This window comes from Crinia signifera, chromosome 7, assembly GCF_055691185.1.
Source record: "Crinia signifera chromosome 7, ASM5569118v1, whole genome shotgun sequence".
Classification (NCBI taxonomy): domain Eukaryota; kingdom Metazoa; phylum Chordata; class Amphibia; order Anura; family Myobatrachidae; genus Crinia; species Crinia signifera.
In genome coordinates, this window is record NC_139223.1 from 105622120 (window position 1) to 105648603 (window position 26484).

Here is a 26484-nt window from a genome sequence, read left to right on the forward strand (position 1 = left end):
ATTCCCTGAGGGGTGTAGTTTGCAAAATGGGGTCACTTGTGGGGGGTTCCACTGTATTGGTGCTTGGGGGGTCTTGCTAATGCGACATAGCACCCACCAAAATTCCACCAGAATCTGAGCTGCAAAATCCAAAAATCACTCCTTCCCTTCTAAGTCCTGCCATGCACCCAACTGGTATTTTTTGGTCACATGTGAGGCATTGCCGTACTCGGGAGAAATTGGGGCACAGATTTTGGGGTGCTTTGTCTCCTTCATTCCTTGTGAAAATGAAAAATTTTGAGCCAGAACTGCATGTTTGTGTAAAAAAATGTAATTTTCCATTTTCACATCCCAGTTGTACCAAAATTGGTGAAACCCCTGGGGGTTTGAAATGTACACTATACCCCTAGATGAATTCAATGAGGGGTGTAGTTTGCAAAATGGGGTCACTTGTGGGGGGGTTCCACTGTATTGGTGCTTGGGGGGTCTTGCTAATGCGACATAGCACCCACCAAAATTCCACCAGAATCTGAGCTGCAAAATCCAAAAATCACTCCTTCCCTTCTAAGTCCTGCCATGCACCCAACTGGTATTTTTTGGTCACATGTGAGGCATTGCCGTACTCGGGAGAAATTGGGGCACAGATTTTGGGGTGCTTTGTCTCCTTCATTCCTTGTGAAAATGAAAAATTTTGAGCCAGAACTGCATGTTTGTGTAAAAAAATGTAATTTTCCATTTTCACATCCCAGTTGTACCAAAATTGGTGAAACCCCTGGGGGTTTGAAATGTACACTATACCCCTAGATGAATTCCCTGAGGGGTGTACTTTGCAAAATGGGGTGACTTGTGGGGGGGGTTCCACTGTATTGGTGCTTGGGGGGTCTTGCTAATGCGACATAGCACCCACCAAAATTCCACCAGAATCTGAGCTGCAAAATCCAAAAATCACTCCTTCCCTTCTAAGTCCTGCCATGCACCCAACTGGTATTTTTTGGTCACATGTGAGGCATTGCCGTACTCGGGAGAAATTGGGGCACAGATTTTGGGGTGCTTTGTCTCCTTCATTCCTTGTGAAAATGAAAAATTTTGAGCCAGAACTGCATGTTTGTGTAAAAAAATGTAATTTTCCATTTTCACATCCCAGTTGTACCAAAATTGGTGAAACCCCTGGGGGTTTGAAATATACACTATACCCCTAGATGAATTCCCTGAGGGGTGTAGTTTGCAAAATGGGGTCACTTGTGGGGGGGTTCCACTGTATTGGTGCTTGGGGGGTCTTGCTAATGCGACATAGCACCCACCAAAATTCCACCAGAATCTGAGCTGCAAAATCCAAAAATCACTCCTTCCCTTCTAAGTCCTGCCATGCACCCAACTGGTATTTTTTGGTCACATGTGAGGCATTGCCGTACTCGGGAGAAATTGGGGCACAGATTTTGGGGTGCTTTGTCTCCTTCATTCCTTGTGAAAATGAAAAATTTTGAGCCAGAACTGCATGTTTGTGTAAAAAAATGTAATTTTCCATTTTCACATCCCAGTTGTATCAAAATTGATGAAACCCCTGGGGGTTTGAAATGTACACTATACCCCTAGATGAATTCCCTGAGGGGTGTACTTTGCAAAATGGGGTGACTTGTGGGGGGGTTCCACTGTATTGGTGCTTGGGGGGTCTTGCTAATGCGACATAGCACCCACCAAAATTCCACCAGAATCTGAGCTGCAAAATCCAAAAATCACTCCTTCCCTTCTAAGTCCTGCCATGCACCCAACTGGTATTTTTTGGTCACATGTGAGGCATTGCCGTACTCGGGAGAAATTGGGGCACAGATTTTGGGGTGCTTTGTCTCCTTCATTCCTTGTGAAAATGAAAAATTTTGAGCCAGAACTGCATGTTTGTGTAAAAAAATGTAATTTTCCATTTTCACATCCCAGTTGTATCAAAATTGATGAAACCCCTGGGGGTTTGAAATGTACACTATACCCCTAGATGAATTCCCTGAGGGGTGTACTTTGCAAAATGGGGTGACTTGTGGGGGGGTTCCACTGTATTGGTGCTTGGGGGGTCTTGCTAATGCGACATAGCACCCACCAAAATTCCACCAGAATCTGAGCTGCAAAATCCAAAAATCACTCCTTCCCTTCTAAGTCCTGCCATGCACCCAACTGGTATTTTTTGGTCACATGTGAGGCATTGCCGTACTCGGGAGAAATTGGGGCACAGATTTTGGGGTGCTTTGTCTCCTTCATTCCTTGTGAAAATGAAAAATTTTGAGCCAGAACTGCATGTTTGTGTAAAAAAATGTAATTTTTCATTTTCACATCCCAGTTGTACCAAAATTGGTGAAACCCCTGGGGGTTTGAAATGTACACTATACCCCTAGATGAATTCCCTGAGGGGTGTACTTTGCAAAATGGGGTGACTTGTGGGGGGGTTCCACTGTATTGGTGCTTTGGGAGTCTTGCTAATGCATCATAGTACCCACCATTCATTCCACCAAAATCTTTGCTGCAAAATCCAAAAATCACTCCTTCCCTTCTGAGTCCTGCCATGCACCCAACTGGTATTTTTTGGTCACATGTGAGGCATTGCCGTACTCGGGAGAAATTGGGGCACAGATTTTGGGGTGCTTTGTCTCCTTCATTCCTTGTGAAAATGAAAAATTTTGAGCCAGAACTGCATGTTTGTGTAAAAAAATGTAATTTTTCATTTTCACATCCCAGTTGTACCAAAATTGGTGAAACCCCTGGGGGTTTGAAATGTACACTATACCCCTAGATGAATTCCCTGAGGGGTGTACTTTGCAAAATGGGGTGACTTGTGGGGGGGTTCCACTGTATTGGTGCTTTGGGAGTCTTGCTAATGCATCATAGTACCCACCATTCATTCCACCAAAATCTTTGCTGCAAAATCCAAAAATCACTCCTTCCCTTCTGAGTCCTGCCATGCACCCAACTGGTATTTTTTGGTCACATGTGAGGCATTGCCGTACTCGGGAGAAATTGGGGCACAGATTTTGGGGTGCTTTGTCTCCTTCATTCCTTGTGAAAATGAAAAATTTTGAGCCAGAACTGCATGTTTGTGTAAAAAAATGTAATTTTTCATTTTCACATCCCAGTTGTACCAAAATTGGTGAAACCCCTGGGGGTTTGAAATGTACACTATACCCCTAGATGAATTCCCTGAGGGGTGTAGATTGCAAAATGGGGTGACTTGTGGGGGAGGTTCCTAACTTTTAGCACTTATGGTGCCTAGAAACCTACATGGTGCCTAAAAAAAAATCTCATAAAAAGGAGGCTCCAAAATCAAGTAGGTGCTCCTTCTATTATGAAGCCTGTGGTTTGGTCAAAGTGCACACTAGGGCCACATATAGGATATTTTTGAAAACAAAAGAATTGGGGGAATCAATTTTTAGTCACATTTCTCTAGTAAAATCTACTGTATTTGTTAGAAAAATGTATTAAAATTGAAACTCTGCAAAAAAAAAGAAATTTTGAAATTTCACCTACACTTTGTTTTAATTCCTGTGAAACACCTAAAGGGTTAACAAACTTCCAAAATGCTGTTTTGAATACTGTGAGGGGTGCAGTTTTTGAAATGGCATCATTTATGGGGGTGTCTCACATACAAGTCCCTCAAAGTCACATCAGAACTGAACTGGTCCCTAAAAAAATCAGTGTTTGAAATTTTCTTGAAAATTTGAGAATTTGCTAGTCATATTTGAAGCCTCCTAGTGTCCAAAAAAATGAAAAGGGGGTTGAAATAATGATGGCAACATAAAGTAGACATATGGTCTATGTTAGTTATTAACTATTTTGAGTGGTATGATTATTTGTCTCACAAGCAGAAAATTTAACATTTTGCATATTGCTAAATTTTCCATTTTTTCACGATATTTTGGTATTTTTCACAAAAAAACACAGACTGTATCGACCAAAATTTACCACTAACTTGAAGTACAATGTGTCACGAGAAAACAATCTCAAAATCACTGGGATAAGTAAAAGCAAAAAAAAGTTATCCCCACTTAAGTGAGACATGTCAGATTTGAAAAAAAGGGCTCTGTCATGAAGGCACAAACTGGCTCTGTCATGAAGGGGTTAATAAACCCCTCATAAATGCTTCAAAACTGTCCCAAACAACTGCACCAGAGGCCGATCCTCTATTAATTTCCCAAAACTCTATACATTGCTCCTTTAATTTATCCTCTTCCTTTATTTTGCCCAACCACCTAGGGTCATATTACTGGGAGATCTGGCATTATGGCCATGAACTCTGCTGCTTTTTTAAAGACTTCATAAGAAAATGGTAGTGGAATGTAAATCGCCAATATGAGCGTCTGTATTGAATGTATGGTGCAATCTAAGAAGACATATTGTCCTAATGCATCTATTTTATTCCTATTGCAAACAAAAGGGAGGGATGTTTTAATCATTATTGAGACGCCCCTTGAAGATGTTGTGAGTGGTGCGTGATATGTCCACCTCACCCAAGGTTTTTTAAGGGACATAAGTTTACTACACGCTAAGTGAGTTTCAACTACTGTAGGCATATTACGGCGGCGTTATATTGTTTTAATTGCTTCATTACTAATGATCTCTTAATTTTCTCATTCATGCCCTTAACATTCCATGCCATAACTACTACCATTCTACAGATCTTTTTATTTTATTTTAACCGCATGGTCCAAAAATATTACTTTTTTATTATTTTATTAAATATTATTAACCATAACTATTTGGGACCATTTCCCACTTATCAATCCACATAAAGTTATTGAGTAATTCTAAGCAGATCAAGAAATCAAACCTCAGCATCACTACCTCTTCCATCTTGTTGATTCACAAGGAAATACTGGGCAATACTGGACATGTACAAACATCAAACTTAAACATACATTCCCATCCCCCCTCCCTATCATCCACCCCCCTCCCAGTATACCAACCCCCTTAGTCATAGCTATATCTCTACCCAATCCCCCAAACTTGTTTCCTTGGGGCCATTACTCTCAAAGGCCACCATAGAGCGGTGAGCCCCCTGGCCATCTCTTAATAGTTATTGTTTTATATCTTGTTAACCAGGCACCCATTTATCTATCCATGTTGCTGTTTGAAAAAAGACTTTTTCGCCCTCTGCAATCACTCTCAGTTTTGCTGGGAATATCATTGAGTACTTAAGCACCTTTTCATGCAGTCTTTATTTAACCACTATAAATTTTGCTCTGTCCTTCTGAATTTCAATGGCAAAGTCTGGGAAGACTGAGATTCTTGCTCCATTATGTTCCAAAGGGCCCTTTAACCTAGCTTGTTGGAGCATTGTATCCCGATCTTTAAAGTTTAGAAACGTAATGATCAGTGTCCGTGGTGGGGCTCCCGGGGGTAATGGCCTAGATGGAACCCTATGAGCTCTTTCAATAGTGAAAACAAACATGTTATTGCATCTGCACCCTCCTCTCGCTCTGGGAGCCCTACAAGCCGTACATTGTTTCTTTGTAATCTCCCCTCCATATCAGATCATTTGTATTTTATGTCCCGCACTTGGTCTGATAAAATGTAAACATTTGCCACTAACATTACTGTTATTACTGTCCTCCAGCTTAGAAATGCGCTTCTCAGCCTCCATAATTTGTTCTTTGACCTCTTTAATATCTTGGCTCATGGAACTAATGTCCGTCTGTATATCACAATTTCTTTCTCTTAGACGTTGCTCACTACCATTTGTGGCTTCCAAAATTTGTTGCAACGTTATTTCTGCAGTAATCTGATGATTAATGCCCTTTGTGGGTGTATTGAGTGAGCCAATTTACCTACCAGTATATTTTTGTATTGTGGGAGGAAACCGGAGTACCCGGAGGAAACCCACGCAAGCACGGGGAGAATATACAAACTCCGCACAGTTAGGACCATGGTGGGAATCGAACCCATGACCTCAGTGCTGTGAGATAGTAATGCTAACCATTACACCATCCGTACTGCCCAATTAATTGAATTGATGTGACAGACTGACAATGATGACAAGTTATTGATGATTCCACGCCCTGCCTGCACACAGCACAAGTTCTACCGCCGGGCACAAGCAGAGCTGTGTGCAGCTGGAAGCGTGAGGGTGAAATGGCACCAAATTCTCAGGACGCCAGGCTTTAAAGACATCTTGCAGGAATCCGACCCCAGATTCCCACGTTCGGCTCACAGGCACTCTGGCTGGGGATGTTTGGAGTGGTTCGGATTCAAAAGAATCCGAACCGCTCATCTCTAGTTATGTGTGTGGTACTTAAATATGATAGGCTTGCCTAAAGAGGTGCATCTTCAGGGAATGTTTGAATGTTTGGAGGCTAGTGGAGAGTCTTAGTGTGGAGGGCAGGCTGATACAAGTCCTGTAATAGTGAATTTGAGCTAGTAATCCGTGCAGAAGGAAGATACAGATTTTGTGCAGAGGGCAGTGGTTGAGTTGGGAAATATTTTAAGATAAGTAAATATATATAGGTATACGTTGGTGTAGTATGGCTAATAGCTTTATATTTGAGTATAAGTGTTTTATAATGAAAACAGTAAAATACAGGCATCCAATGGAGGGACTGGCAGAGCAGGTCAGCAGACAATGAATATCTTGCTAGAAAGATCAGCCAAGCAGCAGCATTCAAAATCGATTGCAGTGGCGAGAGTCTGGGAGTGATGACCATTTATAGTTCATAATCATTTATGGTTTATGGCCAATGTGAAATGTTTTTTTTTCCGTTATTGATCGGGCAAAGCCAGATGGTTTCCCTCCATCGGTGGCACAGCCTAACTGAATAATTATATTTACAAATGTCAGGACACAGAGCATAGCTACACACACCCCACATACTTGTGAAGTCCCACCCCCAAGTTCTCATTTTCCAAATGGACATTCAGTCAAAGAACAGGGATGGTGAAACCATCAACGGTTATTAACTGCATAGCTATTGCCCATTGATGGTCATATACCGTATCACAGATGGCAATCACGAGGCAAGACTTGCTGGCTACAGGAGGCAGAACCATGAGATGTGACTCTCAAGCTCTGCAAAGAAACTTGGGAGGCACTGAATGTACCTGGGCATGCTCAGCAGCCCCCCCCCCCCACTCCCTTCCCCACCATGGTCTTATCTCAGTGGTTCTGAGCATGCCTGGTCAAAGTTGAGCTCCAAAATCATGGCAGCTGACCTTGCAGAGGGGTGAGCAAGGCCACTGAGGGAAGAACATGTCTGGCCCAATCAACCCCTGGGTATGTGCACAGTTTCAGTAGAAACGTTAGTCTTGTACGTGGCCACGTCTTCATTTGACCTTTTTTCCTTACTGGGCTGACACTGTTTCATATTTACAAGTACACCAAGAGGATAACAAGTCATACTGTAAATGCATAGTAACAGTCATACTGTAAATGCATTGTACACTGTGTTTAATAAAATTACTTTTACTTTTGTGTTTAGAAATATTCCTTTGTTGCCCTACTCACGGATGTTTTGGAAGTTGAAATAAAAGATAAATTTGCCAAAAGTCGTCCTATCATCAAAAGATTTCTTGGAAAACTAACTATTCCAGTACAGAGGCTGTTGGAAAGACATGCAATTGGGTAAATATGTATTTTTATTTCATCTTTCGTTTTTTCAGATAGCAAAACTAGTTTACTAAAATGGAAATATTGGAGATAGTTAGTGACCCTCTTCGCTGATATTTAGTTTGGAAAACATTATGATTTTTTTCAGTGACAGACGGTCTTCATGTGGTCTCCTGTACAAGTACAGATGCTATGAAGCTCTAAGTTTAATATTTTCCATTATACCTTCACCCAATAAAACCATTTTCCTTCTTCTATTCAAGGATATTCTTTATTCCTCCACCCCATGCATGTTTTAGATGTCCCATGGTAACTACATGGAGGCATGGCATAACAGTTGAAAATAAGTGAACCATTAACATGCTGACACCAATAAAACAAGATCGATTCCCGTACTTCCCAAAAATTGTTCTGTAGAGCTACTATCCTGTCCCAATCGAGATCAACAGTTGCTATGTTACATACAATGTTTAGTAAAAGGGATAGAACTAGGTGGTTAACAGTGCAAGATTCACATAACAACTACTGTTACCTAGGCACCCTTCACCCCTCCCCCATCCCCATACCCCTTGTATAGTCTTGTCTTGTGTGTCATTATAGATGGATGTTGTGTTTAGATAGTTAATATGTAACTGATAGCTGTCTCCCAGTTTATTAACAGTCAAGACTACATTTGCTCCGATTGGAGGCACTGTAGATAATAGTAGATTTGGTACTCTTTACCTAGAAGGGCGCCAGCGATTGAAATCGCGGTGATCGGGGGTAAAAATCGCGGTGATCGCGGGCATCGCGGGCATCGCGGGTAAATCGGGATGGCCGCGATGCCCGCGATGACCGCGATCACCGCGATTTTCCCATAGGGAACAATGTTAAAACGGCAGATTGACCGCGATTTTACTGTTAAATGCCTCAATGGACCCGATTTGGGGCAAAATAGGCCAAATTAACCCTTAAATGTCCCCCCAAATTTTTAACGCCACCCCACGATCCACGCCAACCCGAAGCGTGGCGAGCGCAGCGAGCCCACGAGGGGCGGCGGTACGCGTCCTCCGACCTTTTCATGCCCTACTATCCACTAGGGCGTGGTGTGAGAATATAATAGTGTGGCGAGCGCAGCGAGCCACCGAGCCCGAAGCGTGGCGAGCGCAGCGAGCCCCGCGAGGGGACGCGGATACCTTCACAGGTAGACGCGTCCCCTCGCGGGCTTCACAGGTGTCCGCGTCGCCACGGACACCTGTGAAGCCCGCGAGGGGACGCGCATAACTGTGAAGGTATCCGCGTCCCCTCGCGGGGCTCGCTGCGCTCGCCACGCTTCGGGCTCGGTGGCTCGCTGCGCTCGCCACACTATTATATTCTCACACCACGCCCTAGTGGATAGTAGGGCATGAAAAGGTCGGAGGACGCGTACCGCCGCCCCTCGCGGGCTCGCTGCGCTCGCCACGCTTCGGGTTGGCGTGGATCGTGGGGTGGCGTTAAAAATTTGGGGGCACATTTAAGGGTTAATGGGCTCTGTGGCCCATTTAACATTGATTCCTATGGCCAAATCGGGTGGATTGAGCCATTTAACAGTAAAATCGGGTCCATCGCGCCTTTTAACATTGATTCCTATGGGAAATCGGGAGCATCGCGTCGCGGGCATCGCGGGTACATTTATGGCCGGCCGCGACGCGACCGACACGATTTCCATGTTTAACATTGGTTTCAATGGGAAATCGCGGGCATCGCAACGGTCGCGTCGCGGCCATACATAAATGTACCCGCGATGCCCGCGACGGGCGCCCTTCTAGGTAAAGAGTACCGTAGATTTAAATCTATTTGGTTCGTTGGATAGGATTTTTATATTTTGTGATTTGAAGGTGGAATGTATTTGATTTAAGACTTATAACTGTAACCACAATTCTATCTCATGTTAACTGTCCCCATTTCACAATTTGGAAATTGAAAAACAATAACAAACTTTTAAATCAAAAAAGGAGATGGTGCTGCGTGCATCATCCAATGGAATTCGCTAATGTGCTGTCCCCGTCTTTTCCTATATGGCAATAGGTTGATTCCCCTGTCAGTATCAGCTGGATATGTTAATTTCCAGCCTTGAAAAAGCCGTTTTGTGAAACGCGCGTTGGCCGTATGCACGCGCTGTTTGAATGTGTGTGTGCCTCAAATGTATTTTATTAATATGACATGCTAGCGTAATTGAGCAGCTCCGGGACAGCAGTACTGCTAAGCAGTAACGAACACCGCTTAGCGGGGTTTGGTGATTGTAACGTATAGCCTGCAACGTACCTGTCACTCTGTGGTCTGAAACCTAGCAGACCGGTGAACACTGTTTGCAGCGCAAATACATGTAAACGTCTCTCTGTCTGAGACCAGTCAATATATGACGAGTGCTCCCCACGGGAAAGCACCAGACAAGAGATATGCTATACTAACAAACACCAATTATTAAAATAAGAGACCCCAGCGATATATTTCAGTCTGATACCTAGCAGACTTTCTCATTTTATAACCAAGTACCAGATAACTGTTCCCAAACTATATGGAGTTAATGTCATAGACAAATGTTGTAGAGGTTTCAATTTTCCGTGTACCCTAACATAAATACATGTAACCAGATACAATACAAACATTGTATCCACAGAAACTATCTATGTGGGAAAGTGTAACAAAATAGAGGTGATAGAGGGACCTGACAGCATACACACTGTCAGATCACCCATCCAACTTCCCCCAGTACACCTCTGAGAAACACCATGACTCCCTAAGAACCATATGATTTATAAATGGTGTCTGCAATTGCGCTAGTCCCCATATTAAAAGGGAACAAATGACCACTGCTAAATAACCACCCTCACAAGGTCGGCAGTGCATGAATAAACTGCTCAGACACAAATGAATGCAAAGCAATAGATATACAGGTTGGTGTCTGCAATTGCGCTAGTCCCCATATTAAAAGGGAACAAATGACCACTGCTAAATAACCACCCTCACAAGGTCGGCAGTGCATGAATAAACTGCTCAGACACAAATGAATGCAAAGCAATAGATATACAGGTTGAGTATCCCGTATCCAAAATGCTCGGGACCAGGAGAATTTTGGATAACGGATTATTCCGTATTTCGGAATATTTTAATATTTCAATGATGTATTTTGAAGTATCTTGCATTTATGCTGTATAAACACATAATATACACACAAATATATTTTATTACCACATAAAATACACACAAATATATTTTAATTGTTCAAAAAACAAGGTTTCAAAACGTGAAGCAAAATGTGTGTACTATCTCAGCACTGAATTTGAATGCCAAGCAATCATTGTCTTGCACATATATAGTGCCAGTTAAATATCATGTCCCCAGTGATGCTGTTACAAATGTCCCCAGTGAGTTTTTAGCAAAAAAAAAATTTTTTTTCACTTTCTGGAATGTCCGTATTTCGGAATAATTCGGATAACGGATATTCGGATACGGGATACTCGACCTGTACGCACAAATTCCATTGTGCATAGCACAGAAATTCTATCGGTGCAAAACAAAAGAGCAGATATCTGCCGTTTTGTGAATAAATACAAATTGTGACTCGAAAGAGGGATCTGACGGCATACACACCGTCAGATTGCCCACACAATCTTACCACAGGCTCCCTTTTTTCAAATACTTTGTGAGCCCGCTGAGTCTTCATACCCCACTCAGCCTATTACCATACGCTAGGAAAAAGAGCACAAAAATCCTATCTGTGCATAAACAACTGCTTCACACCATTGATATACGCACAAATTTTACTGTGCATAGCACGAAAATTCTATTTGTGCACAAACAATCGCTAGAACAGACACCTGCCTTTTTTGAATAGTACAAAGTGCTACTAAATAGAGGAATCTGACAGGATATACACCGTCAGATTAGCCCACACGATTTTGTCAAAGGCACTCTTTTCAAAGACGTGAGTCTGTTAAGCCGTCATCCACTGCCAAGCCCTCGTCTATCCCCCACTCAGCTTATTAACACAGATCTTAGAAACAAATATTTGTGTTCTAATAACTCAGAACCCGTACATAATCACGGGCGCACAGATCTTACTGTGCACAGCACAAAAATTCTATTTGTGCGAAACAAGAACTACTGTACCAACTAGGGATACGAGAGACATTTATGATTTGGGGAATATGCACGGTTAAAGCAAAACTTGGACCACTGGCACCAGCAAGGTGTGGACAGATAATAGTATATGCACAAATTTTACTGTGCGCAATATACTTGGCCCTCAGCACTTGCTGATTAAATACAAAGTCAGGTTAATAACACCGACATTTGCCTATATACATCATATTGATACACACTAACCAATCCTATCTATACAATCTGGGAGTCAGGTTGTATACGGATCGACAGGGAGTACTGACGGAAGTGTACATATTAACACAGTCGTGACATAATAGAGGAACCAGACGAAGTACAGTGTCTGGTCACCCACACGACCTCACCCACAGTACCCAGTAACAATAGTGGTGCATCTTAAGGGTTACATGGCCCATGACAACTAACCAACCAGAGGATACCCATCACAACACACACACAGCGCGTGCATCCTTTTAATAATTGTTCATTGTTTATGTATGTCCTGTATGTAGCATATATCTCATTATAACGGTTTCTTTTATTTGACACTAATAAAAGTTAAATTTTAACTAATTCTCTTCAGTGCGCCAGCAACAGAGACAATCCTTTTCTTTTTTTGCTCTTGTACTATAACCTTTGTCTCTGGCAGCACCCCCATATATGCACTAACTGCAATTACAACATGGCAATTAGTAAATGGGGATATCTACGCAAATATTAATACGATACTCTTGTGCAGAACTACTTCCCATATCCCCCTTCCCTTATCCGAGTATATGTTAATTTCGGCAATATTTGTATGGAGATATTCACTGTAGTTGTCATATAGTTACCCCATATGCGGGTTGTGTCTAAGATCACTTTAATGAAAATGATCGTCGGAAACTCACTGTAAATGGAACCTCACATGTATTAAGAATATGGGGCTATTTTATAATTGAATGCTGAGAGTGATACTCGCATCCGAGTATATAATTCCTGCTTCTTATTAGGATGCACATTTTTATGATACCTCTTGTATAACAATTAGGTGTCATTAACTTAATGTTCATGAACAATTCTCGAGCATGTTAAAATATGGCTAATTTTGTGAAGAACCGGAGTAACAGAGCCTAATCTCAGAGTGTACTCCGGGACTTCTGGGTCAGGTCATGCAGACAGGAGACAGAATAAGATATAAAAATATATTTATTAACAAATTACTTACTATAGGCTCTCTAAATCAGCTATAAATAAACACATTTGGAACTAGCAATATAACACCAGGTCCCAATAGACATCAGATTACCATCACACTTGCCAGCACTCTCCCACACTGTCCTGTCCAGATGCAGTATAATTGTCCATGATCACAGGAGATTGGTGAAGTTTCTGTATAATAGAGTCAGCAAGTCTGTGAGTCCAGAAGGTTAGCATAAACCAGGCAGAGCAAACAAGTCTGCAACCCCAAGAGAAGCTGGTAATCCAGTAGCCACCATGTTCCCAGGCACAGTCCTAAGCACACTGGCAGGAGCTGAGACTCCAAGGCCAGTAGCTTCTAGAAACAAAAATCACCCCCCAGCTCTCTTGTCTTCTCTTTTTAAAAACTGTCCCAATTTCCACCATTAAAGTCCCTCCTGCAGTGGGTGGTCTTAGGAAAAGGTCTCCCTTAATTGGTAGAGCTCAATGTGGATCTGTAACAGAGATCAGTCAGGAAGAGATCCCCCCTGCTGTTACCCTGCCACAGTGTCTGACTCAGTCCTAGGGGAGAACAAAGCGATCTTGATGAACTTTACCCTTAGGTGATGGGGGATGATAGTCAATCACTCCCTGTTTAACCCTTTATAGTCATTTGTGACCTCAGAGGGGTTCAAGCTGCTCCCATCGGGTGTATGGCATGCGATGCGATAAAAACATCGCACGACCAACATCGGGGGCGCCGCTATAATACACAAGTACCCTTGGTTTTACCAATATATGAGAGGTTGCACGAGCATGTTAGGTTATACACCACTCCTGCTGTCTCACAAGTGACGTATTCCTTAATGATCCATTTCTTGCCAAATATGTCATAAAATTGGTTAGATAAACTCGCATGTGATTTGCGTGCGATGCGATCCATGGCCAAGGGTGCAGTGAAAATGAATTAGTACCATCACATGTGATTGCATGCGATGCGATCTCACTACGTCGGCGTACGTAGTCAAATTGGGCGGCATGATAATACACAAGTACCAAACTATTTTTCCATGATGGTGGATTTTACCTACAGCTAAAGGGTTGTGTGATGTCATCTGTGGCCCTATTGTATGCCAATTTTTTTATGTTCCTAGTAGAACAGGAAATATTCTTTAGTGATTGACAAATAAGTGACCAGATCTTTTTTTGTTTTCCCACTATATAGATGACCTGTTGATTCTGTGGTCAGGTACTGCTGTAGAATTCAGCACCCTGATTGAGACACACAATGATACCAGCAGCCCCATTAAGTTCACTTTTCAGATTGCCCCAGTCCATGTAAACTTTTTGGATGTCACCATAACCAAGGTTGAAGGTAGATTGGTTACTTCACTTTTTTTCCCAAACCCACTGTCAAAGTCAAAATGCACCCAGGCAACGTAGCATATGCATTTCCATATTTTAGATCACACTAACAGAAAAGGCGTTAGACCCTGCACGTTATATATAGCCTGAGATAAAAATTATTCTCATAACAGTCATGTGCACTGCAGGTGGGGCAGGTGTACTGTAACATGTGCAGAGAGAGTTAAATGTGGGTGGGGTGTGTTGAAACTGGAATATACTGTAAATTGCAGTGTAAAAATAATGCAGCCCGTATTTACCAGCCAGTACTGCACAGAAACAAAATCACTCACCCAAATCTACTATACAGTAACCCCTCTCTCTATACAGTACATGTTACATCTGCCCCACCTGCAGTGCACATGGTTTTGCCCATTTTGAGAACAAATTTTTACTGCGATCAAAACTGAATAATAATTGCACTGCAATTGTGGTCACACAATACTACTGAGAAGCAAGGTTGAAGTCAGGGAGTACAGTACTGTACTTACCAGCTGAGCTGTGGCCCGTCTGCTCCTCCTTTTCCTCCTGGGTAGTGTTGTGGCGGCACCTCTCCTCCCTCCCCCTCCGCCATTTTCACGTCAGGTCTATACTGGGACAAACATTATCAGTGTTCTTTTAAACCTTATACTTTACGGTAAACTTGTTGTCACCCTAGGAACTATACTGTACAATACACATGCGGGACCCCAAGCATTACAATATATGGTACACATGGTGGGTGTTATGTGGGACCCCAGGTACTGTATTATAGAAACATAGAATTTGACGGCAGATAAGAACCCCATCTAGTCTGCCTAATCTTGGCCCATCTAGTCTGCCCCTTTTTTAAACATGTTACCTCAAACCATATTTGATCCTTATTTTTTTGTAAGGATATCAATATGCCTATCCCAAGCATGTTTAAATTTAACCACTGTATTTGCCTCTACCGCCTCTGATGGGAGGCTATTCCACTTATCTACTACTCTTTCTGTGAAGTAATTCTTCCTCAAATTTCCCTGAATCTTCCTTCCTCGTTCCTTGTTCTGCTGCTCCTCTTCCTGTGAAGAATGTCTCCCACCTTTACCTTGTTAAAACACTTAAAATATTTGAAAGTTTCTATCATGTCCCCCCTTCCCTTCTCTGCTCTAAAGTATACATATTAAGATCTTTTAGTCTTTCCTGGTACGTTTTGTGATGTAGGCCATGCACCATTTTAGTTGACCACCTTTGTACAGTCTCTAATGTATTTATGTCCTTCTAGAGTTATGGCCTCCAGAACTGAACACAGTACTATAGTTAATGAGGTCATACCAATGACTTTGTTACATTGTCTACCTGTCCCCTGAAATAGTGACACTTAGATACTTCTCTTTCTCAGTAGTTTCCATTATAGTGCCATTTATACTATATTTAGTCTTTGGATTTTTGAGACAAGTGCATGATTTTGCATTTTTTGGCAATAAACTGTAGTTGCTCTGCTGTTGACCATTCCTCTAATCTAACTAGATCATCAATCATTTGTTTTACCCCTCCTGGTGTGTCTACTCTGTTGCATACACATATGGTACACATGGCGGGACCCCAGGTGTTATGCAGGACCCCAAGTATTATACAGTACACATGGTTGGCCCCCAGATATTATGTGGGACCCCAAGTATTATATGGTACGCATGGTGGGCCCCCAGGTGTTATGTGGGACCCCAAGTATTATACAGTACACATGGTGGACCCCCAGGTGTTATGGAAGACCCCATGTACTGTATTATATGGTACACAAGGCGGGCGCCCAGGTGTTATGCTGGACCCCAAGTATTATACGGTACACATGGTGGGCACCCAGGTGTTATGCTGGACCCCAAGTATTATATGGTATGCATGGCAGGCCCCCAGGTGTTATGCAGGACCCCAAGTATTATACAGTACACAGGGCGGGCCCCCAGGTGTTATGCGGGACCCCAAGTATTATACACTACACATGGTGGGCCTCGAGGTGTTATTCGGGACCCCAGGTACTGTATTATACGGTACACATTATACGGTAACACTTTATTCTGGTACTGTACTGTATCCTCACATTACAGTACTTACAGCGCCCGATGGCCTGAAGTCTATCAGGATCTCTCCTGACCAGGTCGCTCCACCTCCACTCAAGGGAGCGGACAGACCACTCACGGCCAGTATCTTCCAAAATGGCCCTTCGGGCCTTTCTATACACCCACAGCTTCTCCTTATTGCTGGTGACAGTAACATCTCACCAGCACACAAGGTGGCGCAGCTCCTGGGTGCTGTAGAGCCTTCTCTGGTCTGTGCCATCCTCACAGTACTGTAGAGCATACAGCAAACAGCAATAGCACAGTTCCAAAATGGTGGAGCGTGCATCCTAGTATTACATTGTACATCACACGTGCGACAAATGACTTTAATCCTGCGTCCAAAAACTTTATTTGAAAGAGTTTTCACATACTGAATCACTATGACAACTACTGTAGAGTAGTTTTGGAAATAGCTGTTAGTTTGTGTGTACAATCCTATGAGATGCAACTTGATAACATCTTAGTCTAGTTTTATTAACTAGAACTTTTATAAATAACTTTTATAAATGCTTCAATAAAGAAAAAAAAATACATACAATAAGTCTGAGTCGCAATAGCGAATCAAACACTCCCACGTCAAACATGAGTCGCGGGAGCATCTCGGACACTCCCATTGTGGATTAGCGCTGTTGGAGGTACTGTAATGTATTCAGCTCAAGTCAACTCCCGCCTCCCATCCCCCCTCCCTGGAAGATACTGTAATGCAATGCATGAGGCTGATTCAGTTAATCTGGCTCAAGGAAGGAGCATTAGCAGTACAAACACCATGTGCAAAATGCATAATACAATAGGAATCGCACAAAAGAGGTTTTATGGAAACAGGTTCTTTTATGTATAGTATGTCTAGTTTTATTAAATATAACTATCAAAAATATATATAAAAAAAAAGAAAAAACTAATTTGACACTGTAGTCAAACACAGGTTTCCAATGTGAAGAGCGGCGCAGTTATCCACTACTCTACGCCACCGGTGATGTGTATAGTCTGTAGAGTGCTCCTAATCAGTGGCAGCTGTAGCACTGTTGGAGAAACCTGAGTCGGGGGGGGGGGGGGTGATCGTCTCAGACACTCCCAATGTTCACTGTTTTACTACACTACATTACTGTCCCAATGTTCTACACTACTTTACTGTCCAAATGTTCATGTGTTCAAAATATTCACCATCGGCAACATGAAGGTTACTATTTGCCTATGGGACCGTGACACTACACAGCCCATTTGCTTGTATTGTACAGTACAGTTGGAGCTTCAGTGATGTTCATAGGGATGAGACACACAAGTGTCTCTTACTGTAGTATAACCTGTACATGTAAGCGCGCTCTGCTTGGCGAATGGCGGGGTTCCATCGGTACAGTATATCAATCCGCCACTAGATTGATGGAGCATTAGCCACCCAGCAGTGGCCATTTGTATTGTATGGTGTATTGTATCACCAAAACCTCTGTGATGGCGCCCTGGTGGCAAGAATGAGTGGCGATCCATCTGTACCTGTTTCCCAGTTCTTACGAGTCATGAGGAACAACTCTGACCCCACAATGACTGAACTCCAACTTTGGGAATGTCAGAACCGGTTTAGAGAAAGGGGCTATGACATGAATACCATCAATTGATGCCTCACCAGCGCTTAGAAAAAAATCCAAGGATCTACAGGCATACCAACCAGTAAAAGCAAAACACCCCTGATGCGTATGATCCTCAATGTCCACTGCAACTCTAATCTTACAGCTAAACAAAAAACAATCAAGAAAAACTGGCCCCTGATCAGCACTGATACAGCCTTCAAAAATGTTGGTTCAGCCCCTCCACTATTGTGTATTACCAGGGGAAGAAATTTGAAAGATTTTCTACAACGACCCTATCTACATCCTGATTTGAACAAGACCAAGACATGGCTCGCCAGGAAAAATGGCTGTTTTAAATATCTAGGCTGCACGATGTGCAGATCTCTCATAATGGGAGCATATTTCTGTCACCCACATAGCCTAAAGAGGATACAGTTGAGAAACCGACTCTATTGCCAACTGGACCATATTATATATTACCTTACTTGCCCATGTGGGCTTATGTACGTAGGGAAAACAATCGTGATCACCCAACACAGATCCTCCATCTGGTTGTCCTGCGACACTGGTGAAACTGACAAACCGATGGCAGTACATTTTGGCACATTAAAACATCAACTGTCCACCCTACGTTATATGGTCATTGACTGGATTCCATCCCTAACCAGAGGTGGGGAACGAGGTCTTGGCTTATTGAAAAAAGAGGCCTTCTGAATTCATCACCTCACACAGTGTCACCAAGAGGACTCAATGAGAAAAATTGTTTCAGTATGTTCCTGGAATATTTAAAACACTGGTAAAGATGCTCTGGAAGACTCCATAGGGGGTATATCTAATGATAGGGATGTAGAAAGTAATGATACCACATTGGCTCAGTGTTCTCTGAGTTGCACGATTGGCTCCGATATACCAGATTGATGGTCCAACCATGTGGAAACTCTGTGCCACCTTGCACCCTATGAATTATATGCTGCTCAAAGTTTCTGTTAAATTTTATTTTTTGTTTTGGTTCTAGTTTTTTTCAATTAATTCTTCACATGCTTTTGTAAACCTTATATATGGAAATGATCCAGCAATCAGGCAGTTCAGTTTTTTCATATATCTGCGATCCATTGTACTGGACATACAGAGTAGCTAATCAATGAGTTGGTGTGAATATGTAGATGTAGACACCTGTCAAACCGTAACGCAGGTGTCCTAAGTCGAGCTCAGGGAGGACGGAAACCTCCCATGGTGCAGAAGGGCAAAAGCTCTGTGTTTATGTAGAGCTGTGGTAGCCAACTCCAGTCCTTGAGAGCTACCAACAGTTCACAATTTCCAGATAACCTAGCTGCTGCAAAGGTGTACTCAATACCCACTGACACAATTGAAAAGATCCACAGGTGGAGCTGATTACTTCACTTGTGATTCTGTGAAGAGATCAAGAAAACATTACCTGTTGGTAGCTCTCGAGGACTGCAGTTGGCTACCCCAGCTCTACACAAACACTGCGGTATATGTAAACTATGCTTCTCTCAAAATTCTGGCTTTAACAGTGAAAGATATTTATATTCTAATGATAATGTTAAAAAATAAATACTGTTTTACAATTGATACATGCTGGGGCGTCGTTTGGCGATCATCACGGGAGGCTGCAGGAACCTGAAGCTCCCGATGCCCAGGCCCAGACTACTTCATCCCCTGTCTGGAGAGACCTGACACCTGTCCTCCTGCCTTGAAGATGAGCTCTGGTGCGCACAGGTACCATCAGCGGCGTCGGGAAAGCCACATATCCCCTCCCGCGGGTTGCGGCCTAGTCTGTGGCTGAAGCCGGGATGACCTCCAGTATCACAGAGCATGTGGCTACCCGCTCCTGCACACAACTGGCAGCCACTCATCCCATATCTCCCTCCGCTGCTGGGGGACTCAACCGGGCACCCGTGAAAGCGGTGGATAAACTCCAGGAAGCCACAGCACTCCACTATCCGGCTGCGGCCTGTCACAGCTACTGAAGCCAGGGCCTCCATTTTCGTGGCGGCCCATCTCTGCCCTCATTATTGTCAGCCATTCATTTCAAACATCTCCCCTCTGATACTATCTGCCTGCACAGCACCTGGTCACCAGCCTGGCCTTCCCTGGATATTTCTTACAGCTTCTAAACCCCTTGCTGCTGGTGAAACCCCTACTATTGTGACCTGCTCTCCATGCTGGATCCCCATTTCAGTGAATACACACAGTAGGGCACCTGCAGCAGCCTAGACACCTTCACTGTGTACAGCCTAGCATCCCAGGCTGAATATATTATATAATTAACCATCCTGGGACATCTACAGTTTACTCTGAGCCTGTTCTACTGTTTACCTACATCGGCAGCATGGGATAATTATTGCATCCTCTATACAAGGCCGCCTGTCGACACCACCTGTGGATACTCCACAGACCGCTCCACCGCCAGATCTTTCTCTAAAAATAAACATAAGTCTAGCCCTAAGCCCAAACCTCCTAAAATGAAGCCTGCTGACATAGCCGCAGTCCTTGGACCTCTGCTTGATAAAAAACTGGCTGGCACCCCTCACTCATTTGTCTCAACATTCTAACCACTTAGATACGGCTGAACAAAGCGTCTCCTCCCTGGAGGATAACCTCCAGGCTGCTCAACATATCATGGACTCTCAGGCCAAAGATATCACTGCCCTAACGGAGAAAATTGATGACTAGGAAAATAGGAGTCGTGTAAATAATTTAGGGGTATCCCTGAGTTGATAAGGGACATGAGCTAATGGACCTCCTATCCACTGGAATCCCTGAGCAATTAGCTTTTGATCTTAAAGGAGTCCCGCTGGCCATTGTGCTGGCATGGTTAGCCCCTGACAGGGCTAACCATGGAGGATGCTCACGCCCATTATAATGAGAATCCTCAACTATGCTGATAAGGTTAAAATCCTGAAACATTATCGCAAGATTGCTAGCCTCTCCTGCAATGATAATCGTCTGCTTATCTTCCAGGACTTCTCCAACTTTGTAGCTACAAAACACAGGGAATTTGCTGCTGTTTGCAAACACCTTATTGACTCCAACATTCTCTCAGCCCGCTTTTGTGTCTTTGAAGATGGAAAACCGCTTTTCTTTGACGATGTAAATTCAGCCAAAACCCACTTCTCTATTCCAAATACCTGAACTCTTAATATATTTCTCCTTGAAGGAGTCATTATATGTTAAGGTCAAAGCTTACCAATGCTATATTTTGATATACTAATTGGTCTACATTGTGTTACTTTCTCCTATTTTTTTTTTATTTTTTACAAAATGTCTTTCCCTACAGTTTGACTAGCCATTGGGCATTAATATGCCTCTCTTTATGTGTTTTATGTGTTTGCCCCTCCCCTGCTTGCTGGGACAAGGGTGGGCTCACTTTAACTTACAAAATCTATTCTATACTGATCCCGGCCACAGGAGTAGGTTAAAATAGTTGACCAAACTCCTTCCAATAATCCCACTGGGGAAGATACTCCTCTTTCTTTCTTTAATGTTATCTCATGGAACGTAAAGGGTCTCAATCATCCTGTTAAATGCAAAAAGGTGCTTTCCCATCTCCACCGTATGTCCCCAAACATTATCTTTCTGCAGGATACCCACTGGGTTAATGGCTCCCAGACATCCTGTAAGGCCCCCTGGTTCGTTGATTGTGTTTCAGCCTTGTTCAATAACAAATCTAGAGGCATGGCTATTATTTTTCACAAGAATCTCCAATACATATACTCTGTTTAATGCTTACGCTCCTTCTAACCCTAATGATTAATTTCTTTGCTATGATTCTACAGAAGCTACTGTCCTGGGGATACTCCAATCTGATCTTGGGAGGAGATTTTAATACAGTCATCGACCCATCCATGGACAGATCTGGGGTAGGTGCGGACAGACATCCAACTTCTTCTACCCTTCTTCCCTCCCTATGCTTTAAACTTACTTTAACTGACCCATGGCGTGTCTATCACCCCTCACACAGGGATCACTTCTTTTTCTCTCATCCCCATTCCACCCATTCCCGCATAGACTACTTATTCATTTCTGATCACCTCCTCTCTAAAGTGACCCATAGCTCCATACACAACATCATCATCCCACGATCACGCTGATGACTATTTGTTTATCTCTCCCTCAATCTTTCACAAGATTTTGGAGATTCCCAACCCACCTCTTTCACTCTACAGACTTTCTACTCCACTTAAAACAAACTTGGCTTAGTTACACAATTGACAATTCAGATCAGGCCAATCACCCTTCCCTATATTGAAACGTGTCTAAAGCTGTTCTCAGAAGCCACACAATGTCCTACATTCACTCCAAATGCAATAAATTTTTCACCCCACTTAAAGAACTTAGTACTGCCCTTACTACCGCACACCAAACCTATAAGCGAGTTGATATCCCCGGCTCATAGAGAAGCTTACCTCTCAGCTAAACAAATCTATGACACCTTCCTCATGGAACAAGCTCAGACTCAACATAATTATTTCCGTAACAAATTACATAGATTCAGAAATAAATCTGGCTAACCTAATTAGGGGACCCCACACTCGAACATTGGTTAATGCAATTGATCAATCTGGTACCCTTATCACCGATCCAAATTCTATCTGTGCTGATTTCATGGACTTTTATAAGTCTCTACTCTGCAGGCCCTGACAATGAAGCTGAAAACCTCTAATCTACCCTCATTGACAAAAGAGGAAAGAGATTTGTTAGACAGCCCCATTACAGAAGAGGAAATTCAAAACACCATTAATTCCTTACCCAATGGTAAGAGCCCAGGCCCTGATGGGTTTGGAACAATATTTTATAAACTACTCAAAAATGAGATCCCCCCTACTCTTTCCATACTCTTAAACCATATCCTGACCTCTAAAGCATTACCGCCCTGTTTTAATGAAGCTAAAATTTTTGTCCTTCTAAAGCCTGGCATGGATCCCGCTTTGCTCGGAGCTTACTATCCTATTTCACTCCCAGACCAGGACTTTAAGATTCTGACTAAAATAATAGCTAATCACTTCTAAAAATGCATACCCCAGTTGATTTCACCTAACCAGATGGGTTTTGTTAAAGACCGACAGTCTGTGGTGGGCATTTGTGCAGCGATGGCTGCCATCACTTCTACTCGCTAACACCAAACTCATAATAATATTTTGATCAATTTGGATGCTGAAAAGGCTTTTGATAAAATTGCATGGCCCAAACTTTTTAGAGTCCTCGTTCACTAAATGTTTGGTTAGCCTTTCCTCGATCTCATCAAGACCTTGTATACTGCCCATTTAGCCCAAGTGATGGTGTATAATATAATCTCTTCCCCCTTTTATCTGGAATGCAGTACTCAACACAGATGCCCCCTCTACCCTTTACTGTTTAACCTAGCACTCAAACCACTCCTTCGTCACTACCTTTCCACACCCAATTTTAATGGGATAACTGTCGGTTCTAGAGAACTCTGTGTGGTAGCTTTTGCTGATGACATTCTGTTCTTTCAATCTAATCTCAAACAGTCTATCCCTTATCTTCCTGACACCATTAACAGATTTTCCACCCTTGCAGGCTTCTCGATTAATTACCATGAATCCGAAGCTCTAGCCATACACGGCCCGGTGAGAGTAGGCATGCACACTCCCTTCCCATTCAAATGGGCTTCCTCATCTATTACATATTTGGGTATAATACTTCCACCCCACCCCCATAACCTATATGCATACAATATCACTTCCATCATTTCTAAAATCAAAACTGAACTTAGCCTGTGGCAAAATTTACCTATTACTATGCTAGGTTGATGCAACCTCTTTAAAATGTCCAGTTTCCCCAATCTCCTATGTGTGTTACAAATTACCCCTTTTTTATTTACTAAAACTGATCTATCGTCCCTTAATGCTATTATATCCAAATTTATCTAAAATTCTAAGAAACCCAGGATTAGTTTTTTCAAACTCATGCAGACCGTTCAGAGAGGGGGAGTCAATCTACCTAATATCAAATACTACAACCTAGCCTGTCTTCTACGCTTTGCAGTGGACTGGATCACTGGTTCTAATCTTTTCACTGATGTGTCTATTGACTCTCAACTGTGTCTTCCCCTCTCTCTTGGTTTTATCTTACATGCACGCCCCTCCCAACTTAAGTCTGCCCATTTTGACAACCTTCTCTTATCCTCCACCATCTATGCCTGGCGACGAGATAGGAAATCGCTTAACTTTCAACACTACTACTCACTATCCCTTCCATTAACAGGTAACTTAGAGTTCCAAAATGGCAACATCTCACCTCCATTTAACGCCTGGCGTTCATTGGGTATTTTATGTCTGCAAAACCTCTTTAACACGTTTAATGCCCCATTGACATTTGACAAGACTGACACGTTTCCATCTCCTTCCACACCACAGATTTGCTTACTTTCACGCAATACATTATATACAATCTATTATTTCTAAACATCAACCCCATGACATCACAAACCCCAAAGATTCTGTTATTCGCACTCACTCTATCTCTAACATATATGCTCGCATCCGCCCAGAACTAGACACTGACACTGATCTCCCAGACCTACATACATGGACTTCACTAACTTCGACCCCTGACCCGATGTAATCCTATCCACATTTCTCTTAAATATTAAACTTATCCCTTATATCTCCTACCAAGAAATGTTTTATAAAATCCTCCATAGGGCCTATTTTCCCCCCAAAAGATACCACCTGCTGGGTGTTGCAGATACCTCCGATTGCCCAAAATGTCACTCCCCTGGAGCTGACATCTACTATTGCCTCTGGGCATGCCCTCACATTCAAACGTTCCTGAACATTGTACATAACTATGCCACTTCCTCCCTAAAGCTACAATTTGAGTGTAATGCATCTTGGGTTTTATTTGGCTATGTAGCTGATCAAATATCTGTGCCCAAAAGTGATAAAAAAACTCCTTGTGATTCTCTCAGCAGCAAGCAAGAAAGCTATATTACAACAATGGATTCATGATACTGTATCCTCCCTGGAAAGGACAACCTCTGGACTTCCTTTTTTGTTTACCATGGATTGGCTGGAAACTTCCCTGCACAAGAAATCTATGACCCCTGCCTTATTTAAATGCTGGGGAGAATACATTCAGACTTTACCATCTGGAACGAGGTTCGCAATTCAGACCTGTTTCCAATCCACTTCATGGTATACTATACAAACCCTTCAAAATAGGACCCATATTGCACTTTAATTGCCCATAACTGACCCTTTTTATATTTTCCCTTTTATCTCTCTGGGGGAGATTCTCTAAACTAAAAATGCGGTAAAAACCGAAAAATCTGGCGATGCCCCATAAAAGCCTGTGGGCTTCTACCGCGACCCACGGCTGCCCCGCACTGACCCCCGCCGCCCCGCATTGACCCCCCTCATCGGTGCCCGGGCAGCACAGTGCTGTGCTGCCCAGACCTGTGATCTCCTCCTCCCTGCACTATGATCCTCTTCCGGGTGCAGGGAGGAGGAGAGTCTGGCAAAGCAGCAGCAGTGCCGGGTAAGGGAGAGAGGGGGAGCTGCCGGGTCCCGATGGGACCCACTGTCTCTCACCGCAAAGGACAGCTCTTAACACAAGAGCTGTCATTTGCCATAATTATCGCATATGTTAGCGCATATGCAATAATCATGTCGGCGATGGGGGGCGATGTGCGGCGGCAAGGGGGTGCGGATGTTAGAGCATCCCCCTCTTGATCACTTCTTCCATTTCTCTTTTCCCCCTATTTTTATTTCCTGCTGGATGGCTGGATCGGTCCATGGATGGGTTTATGGCTTGTAATAGAAGATGGGCAGAGACCCTGTTCTCCTTTTTAGTTATGTTTCCTTTCTATTGTTGATGTTGTCGTTGTTATTGTTACATTTGCTATTACTGCTCTTACTAATACCATTTACTTATTATCTCTCTGATTTTATTATTCATAACAGCTGTTTAGTAGTGGCCTTGCTGTGAATCATATATTTAAACCCCTTTCTATTCTATGTAATTGATTCCCTATAGGATTGAACTCTTTTTTTGGAAACGGGAGTCACTTTATTTAATCTTTTTATTAATAATTCTATAGTATATTGATGATAAATATTGGGAAATGGTGCATTGTTCCTCAATCATAAGAAATTATGCTCTTAATTTCTGTATCTGTTATCTCTGATTTTTGAGGTTCAATAAAATATATTTTGAAAATTGATCCTTGCTAATTATTTCAATTAGCCTTAATTTTCACGTAATTAAACTGAACTGAAGCATGTGATTTTATCTAATCATCGATATATCATTGAAGTATTATAATCCTACTACTCTGTGTCTATAAATGCTTATTGGTATACTACTCCAATGAATATATAAATGGCCCTGCGTTCCAGCCAGTAATGAGGAACAATAGATTGGGATAATATACACATCTGAGCATATGCTTTAAGGTTGTGCTATTTTTCTGAATAGTCTTTTGTCAGCACTTCCTGCCTTAATTAGCAACTGATTGCCACAGCTAGAACATTGGGTATATAAAGGCTAGTTACTATGATGCTGTACACTTGCTGTCTCCTATGTCTTATGTGTCTGGTCTTGAGAAGGGCATGGT

At 42.6% G+C, this 26484-nt stretch overlaps 1 protein-coding gene across 2 annotated transcripts in view; it reads left to right on the forward strand.

Annotated features, from left to right (window-relative positions):
- HECW2 (HECT, C2 and WW domain containing E3 ubiquitin protein ligase 2) overlaps window positions 1-26484 on the forward strand; it is a 478030-nt gene that overhangs the window by 115783 nt on the left and 335763 nt on the right. For both annotated transcript variants that reach the window (XM_083153595.1, XM_083153596.1), the window contains exon 7: window positions 7428-7570. In XM_083153595.1, the coding sequence (XP_083009721.1) occupies window positions 7428-7570 (143 nt within the window). The remainder of the gene's footprint in view (window positions 1-7427; window positions 7571-26484) is intronic.